This window comes from Podarcis vaucheri (genome assembly GCF_965113315.1).
Source record: "Podarcis vaucheri genome assembly, chromosome: Z".
In the NCBI taxonomy this organism is placed as follows: domain Eukaryota; kingdom Metazoa; phylum Chordata; class Lepidosauria; order Squamata; family Lacertidae; genus Podarcis; species Podarcis vaucheri.
In genome coordinates, this window is record NC_138758.1 from 34,378,695 (window position 1) to 34,394,346 (window position 15,652).

Consider the following 15,652-nt stretch of genomic DNA (forward strand, 5'->3'; position numbering starts at 1 on the left):
AGCTGGTATTTCGTTTTACCTGATATTTAACTACAGTATTTAGATCGATATTTCCACTCGGTCAGGAAACAGGAATAGATCTTAAAAAGAGGGGGCAGGGAAGCAGGTTGTTTTCAAAAGGGCAGCATCTCACTCCTCTTCCTCTTCGTGCACAAGCACTAATTTTGACTCTTAAAAAATATAAATAGGCAAACAGTAGTCTCGGCGTTTTGACAAGTCATCGCCCTTACCTTAAGCCGCAGTTCTCAAAACTGACCACCAGATGGCAGTGCAATATATCAATCGGAAGTAAGTTTCCTGGTGGCCTAATAAACTACTAATGTTTGACAGGCAAACATCCAAGTCCTCCTGATACTAAAAACATTGTGGGAGATTTCCTATTGAGTCAAATAGCAGCTGGTGGAGAGTTGCTGCACACATACACAACCCACAGACAGAGACAATTTATGATCCCAATCCTGATCTTGAAGAAAGGTTGTGGCGTTTGGGAATTCGAAAAGTCATGTAATTGTGGAATTCAAAGGGATCCTGTGGGTCCAAACCCCTGTGACAGATGGTTGTCCAACCTCTGCTTTAAAACCTCCAAGGAAGGAGAGTCTGCCCCCTCTCGTGGGTGTCCATTCCACTGTCGAACTGCTCTTACCATCGTCTTCCTGAAGTTTACTTGGAATCTCCCTTGTAACTTGGTTTGAGTCCTCCAGTGCAGGGGAATACAGTCTTCCTCCATCTTCCATAAAACAGGCCTTGAGATATTTGAAGATAGCTATCAGATCTCCCCTCAGTCTCCGTTTCTCTAGGTTATTGTTGTTGTTTAGTCATTTAGTCGTGTCCGACTCTTCGTGACCCCATGGACCAGAGCATGCCAGGCACTTCTGTCTTCCACTGCCTCCCGCAGTTGGGTCAAACTCATGCTGGTAGCTTCGAGAACACTATCCAACCATCTTGTCCTCTGCCGTCCCCTTCTCCTTGTGCCCTCCATCTTTCCCAACATCAGGGTCTTTTCCAGGAAGTCTTCTCTTCTCATGAGGTGGCCAAAGTATTGCAGCCTCAGCTTCAGGATCTGTCCTTCCAGTGAGCACTCAGGGCTGATTTCCTTAAGGATGGATAGGTTTGATCTTCTTGCAGTCCATGGGACTCTCAAGAGTCTCCTCCAGCACCATAATTCTCTAGGCTTGGTATCCAGACCCAGACCTCCACCATTCCTTGGACAAAAACAGGGACATTTTCTCACTCCCCCCACAACTGACCCTCCTCAACCCCCCATTTTTTGGGTATCTCCTGCCCGGCCTAACCCTAACCTGCTCCACCACAAAGCATTTCCTATCAGAAGGGTGTGTCTAAAACTTGCCATTTGGGTTTTCAAACCTTTTTTGCAAACTCAGGGGAGCGTTTCAGCCCTGTTTTTGAATTTGTTTAAAATCTAAAACAGCTTATCTTGTATTCCTTTCTTTGAATTTGTGTCATTTAGGTTTTTTAAACCTTTTTGTAAAGGCAATACTAAAATTTTCACAGCTGAGTCCTCAACTCTTTATTACTGTGATTGGCTTTCTTCAAGCTGGGCTGTGTCTAAAACTTGCCATTTAGGTTTTCAAACCTTTTTCGTAAACTCAGTTTTAGAAACTGTACCCTTGAGTCCTCAATCCTTTATTACTGTGCTTTGTTTCACCTAGGTCAAGCTAGGATTAGAATACTTCAGAAATTTTGGGAGTTTTACCCCCTTTCTTTGAATTTGGTCATTTAAGGTTTATGTCTCTATTTCCTTCTGAGGAAACTGAATAGTTCAGTGAAACGAGATTTGTAGCTGGCATCCCGTTAAAACTTTGTTCAATTCTAGGTTTTTCTAATGTTGTCCTTAAACTTTTTGATTTTTATTATTTATTTTATTTCTATAAGATAATATTTCTAGTCAATTACTTCTCATTTCAGGGATTTTCATGGTATTTCATTTGTTTTGTGTAACTCCACCGTCTAGAGGCAGAATAGAGTGGTACTATGACTTCTCTTTGGGGGGGCGGGGTGGACTCTAGGGGGGGTACTCAACTTCTGTTGATGTACCCTAGAATAGCACTAACTCTTTTTTTTGATGCATCACACTGTTGACTCACGTGAAGCTTGTGGTCTAAGACCCCTTGATCCCTTTCACATGTACTATTGGCAAGTCAGGTGTTCCCCATCTTATATTTGTGTCACTGGTTCTTCCTGCCTAATTGCAGAACCCTACTGAAATTAAGTTTAGAGACTTGCTTCTTGGTCTCTGATGTAGCCTTCATATTTCTCACATGTGTACAACTCTTCCAATATTATATCTGGTGCGGTGCATAGCGACATTATGTATTTCTAACGTGTTGCACTCTGTATTTTTATTAGAAGTGGAAGACATACTTGGTTTTCTTAATGTCGGTTCATAACTTCCATCATTTCCATCTTGGGCATCAGCTATTTGTTCTTCATTTTCATCAGCAGAGAAAACTATTTCATACAGTGGTATTGAAGCATCCTGCTTTCTTCTCTGCCTATATTCAGCAAGCCTTCTCTTATCTTCTTGCCACTTTTGCTTTTTGACTCACCTGCTATGCTCAAGCTAATCTGATGGTCCAACAGAACCAGGTCTTGCCTCTCTGACTTTTAATGAAAGAAAGTTCCTTCACTGAGATCTTCATATCCTTAGGGCACCTGGAGTTAATGTGAGTTTCCTTTTTTTTGCAGCCAGCATCTGCAGGCCACATAGCTGTCAACCGTCCCTTATTTGGCGGGAAACTCCCTTATCCCAGTGCCGTGTCCCGCCGCTGTCCCTTATTGATGATGTCCCTTAAATTTCCCGGGTTTCAAAGGAAGCAGCTCCTCTCCCTTCCTCCCTGCCGGCCAGGGAGGAGGGAGGCTCCAACTGTGTTGCTTGGCTGCCCGGCCCGCCCCTCTCTGGCCTCCTCTCACCAGCCTCGGCCTCCAGGAGCCCCTCCCCGCTGGGACTGGTGGGAGCCTCGGGCCCTTCCGCCGCTATCCTCCTCGCGGCTGCCGAACTGAGCATCTCTGCCTGGGGCCTCCCTTCTGCCCGTGGCCTCCGCCGCTGCTCCTGCTAGGCTGTACTGCGGCTGCGCCGCCGAAAGACCTGGATTAGATGAGCAGCCTGACACGGCCTATGAATTGCTGAGGAGCCTTGAGAGGAGAGCAACCATAGAGAAAGCAGTTCAGAGAGAGGAGGAGGAGTCAGAGGCGCGGGCAGGTGTTCCAAGGGCTTCAAGCGAAGGACCGCAAGCGCTTCTCCCATAGATTTGTAGTGGTAGACTAGCATAGATGGTCTGATCTGCGGGCTTACTTCAGGCGCTATTCCCCCCCACTCCTCCCGCCCCGCCTGATGGAACTGAGAGCTGCAGATGGAGCATGAGAGAAAAGATACAGAACTGCAGCAGCATCTTCGTAGCTTGGACTTCGTTTTGCACGAAAAGTGGTTGCTGCTTGTAGTTATTTAATTGCAGTGTTTCATCAGCTGGTGTCTTGAGCAGCAACCTCTGGAAATGAAGGGCTAAAAACCGGCGCTGCTCTCCCAAATTATCTGGTCCCTTTTAACTTCATATTTCAGCTGGTTGACTAAAATCCCTTATTTTGGCTGCTGATCCCTTATTTTCGAGACTGCTGGTCCCTTATTTTCAAATCTGTAAGTTGACAGCTATGGCAGGGCAGCCAAATTCAAAGCAGAGAAAATTGTTTACACTTGCAACTGAGAATGTTAAAAAGCTTGTTAAGTTTTGTAGTTTAATTTTTATGCAATTTTCCTTGCATTTTTTTCTACACAAAAAGTATTAATAAGACTAAAATTATTGGAATTTCCACAAAAAATGTTATGAAGTCAATATCTTTTATGTACCTATTTACCAAGGAAAAATAAATTATATTAATTTAATCAAAATATGTTTTGATTTTCCAAGTTAAGCTTCAACCTTTTAACACCCATCGCTTTGGGAATTCAAAAAATGAAAAATTCAGCATGCCCTCTTCTTGTGCCCTAATCCCGCTTGTGGGTTTCCCATAACGAGTATCCAGTTAGCTACTATGAGAAGAGAATGCTTGACTAGATGGGTCATAGAATCATAGCATTGGAAAGGACCTCTGAGGGTTATCTAGTCCAACCCCCTGCAACGCAGGAATCTCAACTATATCATACATGCATTAAAACTGGTCATCCAACCTCTGCTTTAAAACCTCCAAGGAAGGAGAGTCTATCATCTTTCCACTGTTCTAGTTGCAGGTAAGTAGCCTTGTTGGTCCGCCGTAGTCGAAACAAAATAAAATAAATTTTAAAAAATAAAACAATAAAATAATTCCTTCCAGTAGCACCTTAGAAACCAACTAAGTTTGTTATTGGTATGAACTTTTGTGTGCATGCACACTTCTTCAGATACACTGAAACAGAAGTCACCAGACCTAATATATAGTGAGAGGGTGGGGAGGGGTATTACTCAGAAGGGTGGTGGGAATGGGTGATTGGCTGATAGGTGTGGTAAACCTGTTGACGACCAATTGGTAAGACCAATTGTAGTCGTTAACAGTCGTCAACAGTTTTACCATACCTATCAGCCAATCACCCATTCCCACCACCCTTCTGAGTAATACCCCTCCCCACCCTCTCACTACAATGGTACCTCGGGTTACAGACGCTTCAGGTTACAGACTCCGCTAACCCAGAAATAGTACTTCGGGTTAAGAACTTTGCTTCAGGATGAGAACAGAAATCAGGTTCCGGTGGCCCGGCGGCAGCAGGAGGCCCCATTAGCTAAAGTGGTACTTCATGTTAAGAACAGTTTCAGGTTAAGAGCAGACCTCCGGAACGAATTAAGTACTTAACCCAAGGTACCACTGTATAAAGGTCTGGTGACTTCTGTTTCAGTGTATCTGAAGAAGTGTGCATGCACACGAAAGCTCATACCAATAACAAACTTAGTTGGTCTCTAAGGTGCTACTGGAAGGATTTGTTTTATTTTTTTTTACTTTATTTATCTTTCGACTGTCAGCTCTTAGTGTCAGAAAGTTCTTCCTGATGTTTAGTTGAAATCTCATTTCTTGTAACTTAATGTTTGATAATATATTTTTATGCGTGTTGGAAGCCGCCCAGAGTAGCTGGGGCAACCCAGCCAGATGGGCAGAGTATAAACAAATTATTATTATTATTATTATTATTATTATTATTATTATTATTATTATTATTATTATTAGATGCCATTGGTTTGGTTCCTAGCCTATGGAGCAGGAGAAAACAAGCTTGCTCCATCTTCCAAGCAACAGCACTTTAGATATTTGAAGATGGCTATCATATTTCATCTCTGTCTCCTCTGGGCTATTATAAACTATTTGCTGTGTGAATGGCTTTCTTTTATCTGTCAATTTCATTGTACGCTCACAAGTTGTAGTGTTAAGAGACAGGGAGGAAGACTTCCTCTATAAATGCTACACGTTATTATCTGTTTCATTTGTCTACTGCTTATAACTAGTTGCAGGGGTTTTTGTTTGTTTGTTCGTTCATTTTAAACGTATTGTTCGTGAAAAAATGTGCAGAGAAGTTTTCGCTGCTCCAGCTTGCGATACATGGCATCACTCTTGGCAACAGCATTTCTTACCACCATCCCGCCCATGGTGTCGCAATGTTCTTGCTTGCGGAACACAAAAACCTGACACCAGAAGAGATGAAATTAAAATAACATTCTGTCCTATCCTCAGCATGCCAAAAGAACTAGGAGACAGTTACAGGATGGTCACTGTGCCACAGACAGAGAAGGGGCACTCAGCTTCTTCACAGGACTTCTGAACTTTCCCCCTGCTGCATTTTCTGCCCCAGCCACAAAGCATGTCACTGGGCCCCTGTTGTGCCTTGCCAGGAAATAGTGTGGCATAGTAGTTAGTGCACCAGATTAGGACTTGGGAGAGACCAGGGTTCAAATCCCACCCCACACACATGGCCCTGAAGCTCACTGCGTGACCTTGGGAGATAACCAATGTTTCTCTCTGCTTAACCTACCTCACAGGGTTGTTGTGGGGATGTGGAGCTCCTTGGAGAAAAATGTGAGCTATAAAAGCAATAAAATGTAACTGAAATGTGATCTGAGCAGCCCAGGAACAAAACAAGGTGGGAACGTTGCACAGGAAACTCCAATGCTCTTAGACTTGGATACATAGAACAGTGTTTCCCAACCTTTTTTGGGCAAAGGCACACTTGTTTGATGAAAGAAATCTCGCGGCACACCACCATTACAGCCCCGTGACGTCAGCGCGCAGCGTCACGCCGGGAGGGACGCACGAAAGTGAAAGTTTTCAATTTTTTTCCCTCCCCCTTGCCGGGGAACCGCCAAGCTTTGGGGGTGGGGGGGGAGGAGGCAGCAAAGCGAGGGACTGAGGGACCCTAACCCTAACCCTAACCCTCACCGATCACCCGGGAAAGCATGCGAACGAGGAGCCCCCGTGTCCTGCTCCCGGCAGCGGACGGCACAAAGCGAGGAGGCCTGGACAAGGCAGCACGCTCCCCGCTCTCACTGCATCGGGGCTTTTCTCCTCCAGGCCGCTTTCGAAGTCCCCTTCTCCGCTCCCAAGAGCTGGAGCCGCTGCTTCCAGGCCCTGTCCGAGCCCCGACTTGTGGCCTCACTTCGAGGAGCGCCTGTTGCTGGGGACGGGGCTGCATCCCCCTCAGCCGCCGCCTCGCTTCCTTCCAGGAGACCCGACGGCTCCCCCTCTCCCGCTCGCCCTCCTGCGCCCGCAGCAGACCGAGACCTCCCCGCCCCCGCCCGGCTCGGCCCTACCTGGGCGCCTCCAAGCCCGGCCGGCTCCGCGTCGCGCTCCACGCCGGGCAGCTGCAGCGGGGGCGCGCAGCTGCCCGGCTGAGCGCGCCCCGGAGCCGCCGCGCCGTCGCTCGCGAGTCCCTCCGAGAGCCTTCGGGACTGACTCCGGAGTCGCGAGGCGGCGCGTCGCCCAGGGAAGGGGCGGCTTCCCACAAGTCCTCCGGGAAGCAAACGCCCTCGCCCGCCTCCCTCCAGGCAACATCTCGCGGCACACCAGGCAACATCTCACGGCACACTTGTGTGCCGCGGAACACCGGTTGGGAAACACTGACATAGAAGTGTAAAGCTGGCAAAGACCCCAAGGCATAGCTGTCAACGTTTGCCTTTTTTAAAGGGAAAATCCCTTATTCTGAATAGGATTCCTCGCAAGAAAAGGGAAAAGTTGGCAGCTATGCCCCAATGATCATCTAGTCCAACGCAGGAACCAGAGCTATTCTTCAATGGAATGTCATTCTGAAATGGAACTGAAATGCAGTCAGAGAAGCCCAGGAGCCAAAAGGCAAACTATAGTGGAAGGTGATGCAGCAAAGAGACTACACAAATACCCACTGCAGAATAAAGAGAAAGAGAACAATATTATATTTTTAAATGGTCATATATTTTCTTTTACTTTTTCTTAAACATTTCTAATACATTTGTTCAAAATACTGGCATTTCCAGCAGATTTTTTTAAAAATTCATTTTATTTTTTTAGTGAACAATAATACACGGTAGTGATTTCACAGTAGAGCAGACCTGCAGGATAATGCTGTTGGAGTGGGGAGAGGGTGGGGAGAGGGTTGGAGGGGTTGCAACGAAAGGCCATGTTTTGTATTTTGCTTCCCCCCGCCCCGCCCCCCAAAGTAGCAAGGTGCAGGGAGGGTTAGAGACTTTTTCTTATATCAAAATTCAGTTGTTCCAAATTGGGCGTGGGAGGGAGAAGAGATTTTGGACGGAGCCATTTCAACAAGGCCCTTTCTCTTTCCTCCATACAGGGCTATGTTGGTGGCTGGTTCAATCAAGAGGCGTAGAACAAATTCTATAAAAGCAGAGAGAGAGAGAAACACACACCGCCTCCTCGCCCCCGCCCCCACCCCGCTCCCCAGAAAAAGAAAACAAATCCCCCAAATAATCTAGGAATATGCAAGGGATAAAGTTACATCTGTACAAAAATAGATATTTAGCTTTATTGACGCTTTAGATATTCCGCTCACCTTCTCTCACTCTTTTTCAACATTTTCATGTTTTTGTTTTTTTCCCTGTAATCCTTTCTAAACTTTTCTTTTTTTAAAAAAAAAGTTTTGCACTCCTTAGCGAAGGCATCATTGTCCCTAACTGATGGAAACTTATTGAGCTATTGTTCAACACACCTGCTGCTGCTGCTGACCTCCCCCAATGACCTCCCCCCCTCTTTTTTCTTTTTAAAAAGCATCTTAAAATAGATGCAATGTTTTTCTTCCCTTTTCAAAGATCCAGTATTAGTGACCACCAAGTTGCGTGGCAGCAGGAACGGGGCAGGGAAGGATGGGAGGGAGGTTCCCAAGTAAAATCCCACTTGCTCCCACAAAGCAAATTTTTTTAAAAAACTTGAAGAAAATACAAGAAAGTTTCATTTTAAAAAAAGAGAGAGATCTGAGAACACATTGGTAACACTAAGAAGTGGGTATAACATATGTATATTTGAATGGGGGGGGTATTTATACAGTGTATATATCTACACAACACACGTGCATAAACACACACATGTATCAACTTAAAAAAAAAAAGGATTCATGCAATCGTGTTCTAGACGTGGGGACGTCACCAGCCTGTCCACCTGTCCTGGGGAAATGGAGTGTCCTCAGGTGCCCTGACCGAACACAGCCAGAGGGAAATATTAGACCCTCTGTTTGTGGCTATACCAGAATAAGTTCAGGGCAACTTTGGGCTCCCCCCGGAACTGCAAAGTGAAGGATCCCAGCAGACGGAATGAGGAAAGGGGCTTTATCCCATAACAGGTCACACAGAATTTGCAAAGCAGGTTTCCTCAACCTCGGCCCTACAGATGTTTTGAGACTACAATTTCCAGCATGCCTGACCACTGGTCCTGCTAGCTAGGGATTGTGGGAGTTGCAGGCCAAAAACATCTGGCGGGCCAAGGTTGAGGAAGCCTGCCCAAGAGTCAACTGCTCCAACCCCCTATTATGCAGGAACCCCATCTTAAATAACCCCAGACAGGTGGCCATCCAACCTCGTTTAAAAATCTCCAATGAAGGGGAGATCCACTACCTTTCACAGCATGGAGCTTTTTGTCAGAAGAAATGTGTAGAAGGCTTTGCTTTTTTTCACATGCTCTGGATCAGCAGTTCCAAACATGGGTGGTACTGCCCCCACCCTCGTTTGCTATGAGATTCCCTAGGATGCCAAGAGCCAAGGGCATGAAACCCCTTCTTCACTTCGCATTTAAAACTTTCTGCTCTTATAGCTTTCAAAGCTATTTCCTTTGGTCGTGTTTTGTTTGTATTTATGATTCTGAGTTGTCACAGTTATTGGCAATAGCTATTTCTTTTCTTATAAATCAGTTACCTGTAGCAGGTGAAGGTTTGCGCATGTTTGGTAAGTCCTTATATATAAATATTTTATGGTATAAATCTCCTTCACCCTTAAAGTTTTCATTAGTAAGAATGTGTAGAAAATATTTCTCATGCAATATTCTTTGCTGTGTGTGTGTGTGTAATTGAGATGCCAAATTAGATCAGAGCATATATTCACTTTTGCATATATATTTAATAAATCTGCAACTAATTGCTATTGTTTTGAATTTTAGTCTTTTATTACCTTACACAGTGAGTTGTGCAAACCGCTATTCTGAATAATGCTTTACTCACTGGGGATGAGTTAATGGAACCCAGGGGGCAGACACCCCCCCCCAAGTTTAGGAACCACTGCTCTAGGAGGGCAGGGCTGTATGCAATCACAGGCCAACTCAAGACTGACCCACTGAAAATAATGGGCCCGTGCTGGGTAGAACTTAGCTAGAGAAGACAACCCCTGGCTGTCTCCTGCAAGTCCGATACTCCAGAAGTCTATGGGACACAGTGATGCTTAATGAAACCGTTCCCTCTGTTGCTTGGAACCATCCACTTCAAACCAGTACCCCATCACTTCAAGGAAGGCACGGTCTACTTTAAAGATGGATGCTTTTGGATAAGTGAACCTCACCCCTCCCCATTCAGCTGGGAGTGAAAAGTACAGTGTTGACCTGGGCATCAGTGGATGCCATCTGATTAATGTCTCCAAAGGCTCTTTATTATGGTCTTCCATTATAACATTTTCCTTTAGAAACCAAGCATTACCTCACTGGCAATGATTTCTGACTCCTTACAGATGACTTTGACATGTGGCAAAATCCCCAGCTAATACGAAATGACACAGGTGAGAAAGGTGGGCCACCTGTAGGGTCCCGTTATTATGCTAGGAGAACCTCATAAAAGCCCCAAACAGTGAAGGCAAATGCAAACAAAGGAGTCATCATGGATGTCTGCACATAATGTTCTACAAGTGCACAATCTCTGGGCTGTTTCCAAAGTTGCGCTGAGTAACCTGTCCCATTTGGTGCAAGAATTTTCACCCGTGTAATGGGGCTTTTCCCACTCTCCTCCCCCCTTTGTGCCACTAAATCTGTTTTAGGGGGTTCCCCCCTACCTCCTGAAGCGCATCTGGGGAGAGTGGGGGTGAAGTCTTGTTGCCTGAGCAGAAACCCTGGTGCTGATAGAACTCACTGGTTGGATATGGCTCTGCATAGAGCAATATACTGGTAACATTATTCACACGCAGAGTTCAGTGAGTGTACAGTATATTTATGCAGCAGTTGAGCTGAACAGACCAACAAACTACGCACTCTTTCACACAGGGACACTCATACAGCTTGTATGCTGAATGCAGGTAATGTGTGAACAAGTACACTAAAGTCCATTGATTCAAGGCTGCAGGGGTCAACCTCTGCAGGGCTTTGGGCATGACCTCTGCCATGATTGAAAATGCAGGTGGTGGCCCCAAACTGTAAGATGCAAGTGGCCTTCTGGTGCAGATTGCTTGAAGAATCAGAAACTGCCCTATGGCTCCCAGTGCTTTTAAAACTGGAAAGGTATACACAAAGCCACATCATTCTGGCACAATATTCATCATTGGTACTCACAAACAGAGCTGGATCAGGGAAGGCAGACCCTTATACACTCCAGTGAATAGCAAAGACCAAACCGGATGCAGTGGAAAGATTCTCACAAATACCCTGAGCCAAAATAAAACTCTCAAATGTATGTTGGAGGCTTAGAACTCCAAATAAAGTGTCCCTCTTTTTCTTATTTTGCTCTCAAAGAGTTTGGACATTGGATTCTTCAGACCCTGAAATTCAGCTGCCGCAAAGCAAATCAGAGGGCAGGTGATAAAGAATGTTGCTCTGGCTCAATGACTGAGCTCTCAAGACAGAGCAGGAAAGGAAGGCAGTCAGCTACCAAGACCTCAAGGGAACTGAATGATGTTGTGTTCCAAGGAACACATTTCTTTTCTATTTGATACCCTCTGGAATGAGTGTTTTATTGGAAAAGGGTTTCCAGAGGGGAAATTGGTTGAGGTGGCATTTCCAAGGATCCTCTCCCCTCCCATCTTGCCTGCTGCAATCAGCCACATTTTTCGGCGGGGGGGGGGGGAGTGGTGGTTTTGCAAATATGTCTCCTGAAATCCTAGGGCAGACTCTTGGGAGCATGGAAGGATGGATGGGAAAATGGGTGCCAAGGGCGTAAAGGAAAGCAGGGAAAGAGAACGAGAAAGGATTTGGTGAAGAAGAGGAAAAGAATAATCAGGATGCAGTCATATCAGAAGGCATCTATTTAAGGGCCAGCTTAAACTGGCAGCAGGGCCTGCTGAGTGTTGCAGAATATTTATAGAACATGCAAGGCATATATATATGCAAATAAGCATCTCAGGGAACCTCCTGGGTCTGAGCCATCTACACACTTCACTCTTGGCCTGGACCAAACTTGCTAATAACTGCCACTTCCCTCTACAAAATTGCTGGAAATCTAGTCCAGCATCCCGTTCCCTGAGACACGATTCCAAGCAAGTGTTTGAAACCCTAAGGACTTGGTGTTGTTATTAAAACTGCCCACCTTGGGTTCAGTGTCTGCCTGACTGCCTGCCAGGGATTGCTTGATGCACTTGAACACTGCTGGGTTATCGAGGCCAGTTTTAAAAAGCGGCAACAGAGAGTGCTGATATTAACAGAGGTGCGTGTTGTTTTTTAAGGGAACTGGGTGGGGGAATCCCACTGAAAACAGACAAGGGGAAAGTGCTTAGAGGACTTGCAGCATTGACTGCCACAGCTTTAAAGCAGCCTTTGTGCATTTCGGCTGGTTTTGCAGTTTGAGCGGCTCACTCAGTTACCAAGAGAAAGTCATCTTTGGACGAAAAGCAAAGAAAATGGCCACACACACACACACACCATGCGCAGAACAAGAGTGACCTGTGCTGTACAGCCCAAATCCATAACCCTTCCCACACAATTTACAGATGGCTTCAGAACAAGGTCGGGCAAAAGGTAGCTCAGGATCCGCAGACAGGCAATTGGATTTGAAACTGTAAGGACTAGAAACTTGCTCTCTTAAAAAAAAAAATCCACCAAATTTGCAGCAAACTGACAAGAGTTTTTGACACCTGGAGGTTTTAAGAACTGAAAGTATCACCCCTTCTGAATTAGGACACCGGAAAGGTGTGGTGATGAGAAGTGGGGTTTTATGTGAAAGTACTTGTGACCTTGGTTCTGGTGCTGCTTACAACCCGCTGGGCTGAGAACATGCACAAGGTGGGCAACCTGTTCCTTAATTCTTAGAACATGTCTTCCCACCTGAGTCACTGGTGCAAAGCCCACCCAGCCCAGTGCTAGAAAACCTGGACCCCATTTCCCTTTTGAGATGCTAAGAGAGCAATTTTTTGCTTTTTTCCGTTGCAGCTTGGAGGCAGGTAAAACAACAAATAATAGGATTCGTGGGGTTGGAAGGGACCCCAACCCCTGCAAAGGCTTCCATTCTCCAAAATGTCCGTCTGCAACGAAGCAAATTAAATTCACACACACGGCAACAAGTGTGTGTGTGTTTGTGTGTTGGGGGAGCTGACAACCAAAACCACACACATGAGGCAGATAAGTTTGTGCGAGGCAGGGGGTGGGCTCAGATTTACAGCTTGCTATGAAATCCACCTAGGCCTATGGAAACAGTGGTGGTGGTGGAGGAGGAAAGTGAACAGCGGTGGGGGCGGGGTGCGTTTTCGCACATTCAAAATAAACAACAGCAGCCATTTTCCCCTCTGCACCTGTGAGAGGGACAGCAAACGGCTATTGTCAGATCCCCGAGATGCACAGAGAGAGCGTGAGAAACGGCTGAAGGGCTGAGTCAACGGTGTCACAGAAGGAAGATGGTAGGCTGCCTCTCGCACATGCCAGGGAGAAACGGGGGCACACATTGGCAGTAGAAGGGGAGGCGTGGTGGTGGTGGCATCGGCGAGCCCGCCGGGCAGGAGAAGAAATGGGACCGACCCCGTCTGCCTTCTTAAGTCATTTGGTGGGGAGCCTCAAGCATCTCCATCAGGAAGGTGTCGATGGGAGTGTCCCCTATTAGCTTGAAGAAGAAGAGGTGCTCCAGGCATTTGAGGCCAATGGACCGGAGGGCAGGGAGGCGGAGCAAAAGCTTGGCGAACCTAGAAACGTAATAGAAAGACAGATGGCAATTAAGGGCATGGGAAGAGGCAATCACAGCAACACAGCCATGTGAATGTTGACACTGCCTGGCAGTGGCTCTCAAGGGCTTCTGGCCCAGGGTCTTCCCAGCTGGGATCTTCTGCATGCGAAGCAGATTCTCTACCCCTGAGCTACAGCCACTTCCCCTGAAAATAAAGTAAAATTCTAGTTCTTATGGTTCCAGACCCTCCAAGTGCCCCTGTTTCCCAGGGACAGTCCTGGATTTACAGAAGACATCCCGGTTTGATTCTGGAATGTCCCCTTTTTCCTTAGGGCACTCCTATTTTCATTGGAGAAATGTTGGAGGGCATGGGGTTATGTCAAGGAGGTAAGTAACTATGCAACCTTTAGAAGACACCTGGAAGTTTATTTTAATGCTTGATGTTTTATTATGCTTTTATATGTGTTGGAAGCTACCCAAAGTGGCTGGGGCAATCCAGTCAGATGGGTGGGGTATAAAAAATAATATTATTATTTTTATGGAATAGGACTTCCCTATTTTCATCGGAGAAATGTTGGAGGGGATGTCATTCTGACTTAAGGGATTGAACCTGTGACCACCAGCTCCACATAACAAATATTTATGGGAGCCCCCCCCCCACTTCTTTTCCATTGGTAGCCCCTGCTTGCAAAATCTGGGGCTTGCAATTTGTGTCAGAACCAAAGTCACTAATGAGGGGGGAAGGAAAACAGTGGAGGGGAGGCCTGAATTTGTGCTTGCATTTCCCCCCCCCCCCCGCCCACCTCCCCTCCAAATGCTGAGTTGGCAAAGTATGCCTCCGAGATGGGAGCCAGGAAAATACAAATCAAACCCTGCCACTCTCTTCCTCCCCCAGAGGAAAACCTAGAAAGTTTCGCTTTTAAACTAAACCAGATGATGGATGTTCAAGGAGCATTTTAACCATGAAAGAGCTGACTCTGAGGACAGCAGGGATAAAGGAAGCCCAGGGATGGGAGGCGGATTTCAGTTTGGAAGAGGAAAGCTGCCTAGGACCACATGTCTACTGCTGTGCCAGAGGAATGTGTCTTATGCTGACCCAACTAGCTCAATATTATCCACACTGACTGGCAGCAGTGGATCTCCAGGGTTTCAGGCAGGGAGTCTTTCGCAACCCTACCTGGAAATGACTGAACCGGAAACTATCCAAATGCAAAGCATGTTTTCTTCTCATTGAGCTATCACCCTTCCCTTGAACATAAACTAAGGTACTAGCCCTCATGATTGTGAAGAACAGACTGAATTAAATAGGAACCTACGGATCTGCTTTATACGGAATCATATCACGGGTCCATCTATTGTCCACACTGAGTGATAACTGCTCTTCAGGATTTCAGACAGGCACAGATTCAAAGACTCACCTCCCGGGCTGGTCAGGGTATTTCTGTTTACAGTAGGCCTCAAGTGACGCATACACTTTCTCACGCAGGGCCTCGACTTCAGCAGGATTGGAAAGCCCTTTTGAGTCTGTAGTGGGACAGATGAAAGGCCTTAAAATCTGGGCAAAGGCAGAGGACTAGAAGAACACACATTTTAAAGCTGAGAAAAGGCGTATCTTGAGGACTGGAGGCATGCACATCTTAAGGAGTGAGGGGATATTTTAAAGCTGGGGAAAAGCTTTCCTGAGGACATGTTTTAAGGGAGACACTTTCTTTTTGTAATCAGCAGGTGAATTCAGCTCTGAAGACCAACTTGGTTCTTAACAGGTTTTGGAAAGTAGATATACCATCCATTTCAGGGATAGAGTCGTAATCTGAAACTCGAGGTTGTGTAGGGGGAGTGGGAGGAGGAAAGCAGAAACAAGCTTGAGAGGATTAAGTTATTCCTAAAGCATATTTCCTGCAGCACCGCTCCACTCAGTGGATTTCATAACTTTGCAAATCCAATTATTATGAATACATACAGGTTTGGGAGTCTGATTAACCCAGTGAGTGTTCTGGTCTTGAAAGGAAGTGCCCCACTGAGCCTAAATCCCTCACAGGAATCAAAGAATGACGGGGTCAGGAGGGACCCACAAGGATCGTCTAATCCAACCCCCTGCAGGAATCCTTGCTCACAGCCACCCCTGGGTGGGCTTGAACCACC

General features: G+C 46.1%; 1 protein-coding gene across 7 annotated transcripts in view; it reads right to left on the bottom strand.

Moving 5' to 3' along the window:
• Window positions 1-7,397: 7,397 nt before the first annotated feature.
• The window catches only part of RXRA (retinoid X receptor alpha), a 127,610-nt gene continuing 119,355 nt past the window's right edge, over window positions 7,398-15,652 (bottom strand). For 6 of the 7 annotated variants that reach the window (XM_082207931.1, XM_082207930.1, XM_082207934.1 and 3 more), the window contains 2 exons: window positions 14,929-15,034; window positions 7,398-13,529 (listed from right to left, as the gene is read on the bottom strand). In XM_082207931.1, the coding sequence (XP_082064057.1) occupies window positions 13,382-13,529; window positions 14,929-15,034 (254 nt within the window). In that variant the 3' untranslated portion in view covers window positions 7,398-13,381. The remainder of the gene's footprint in view (window positions 13,530-14,928; window positions 15,035-15,652) is intronic. The other variant, XR_014215630.1, reaches the window with a different exon arrangement.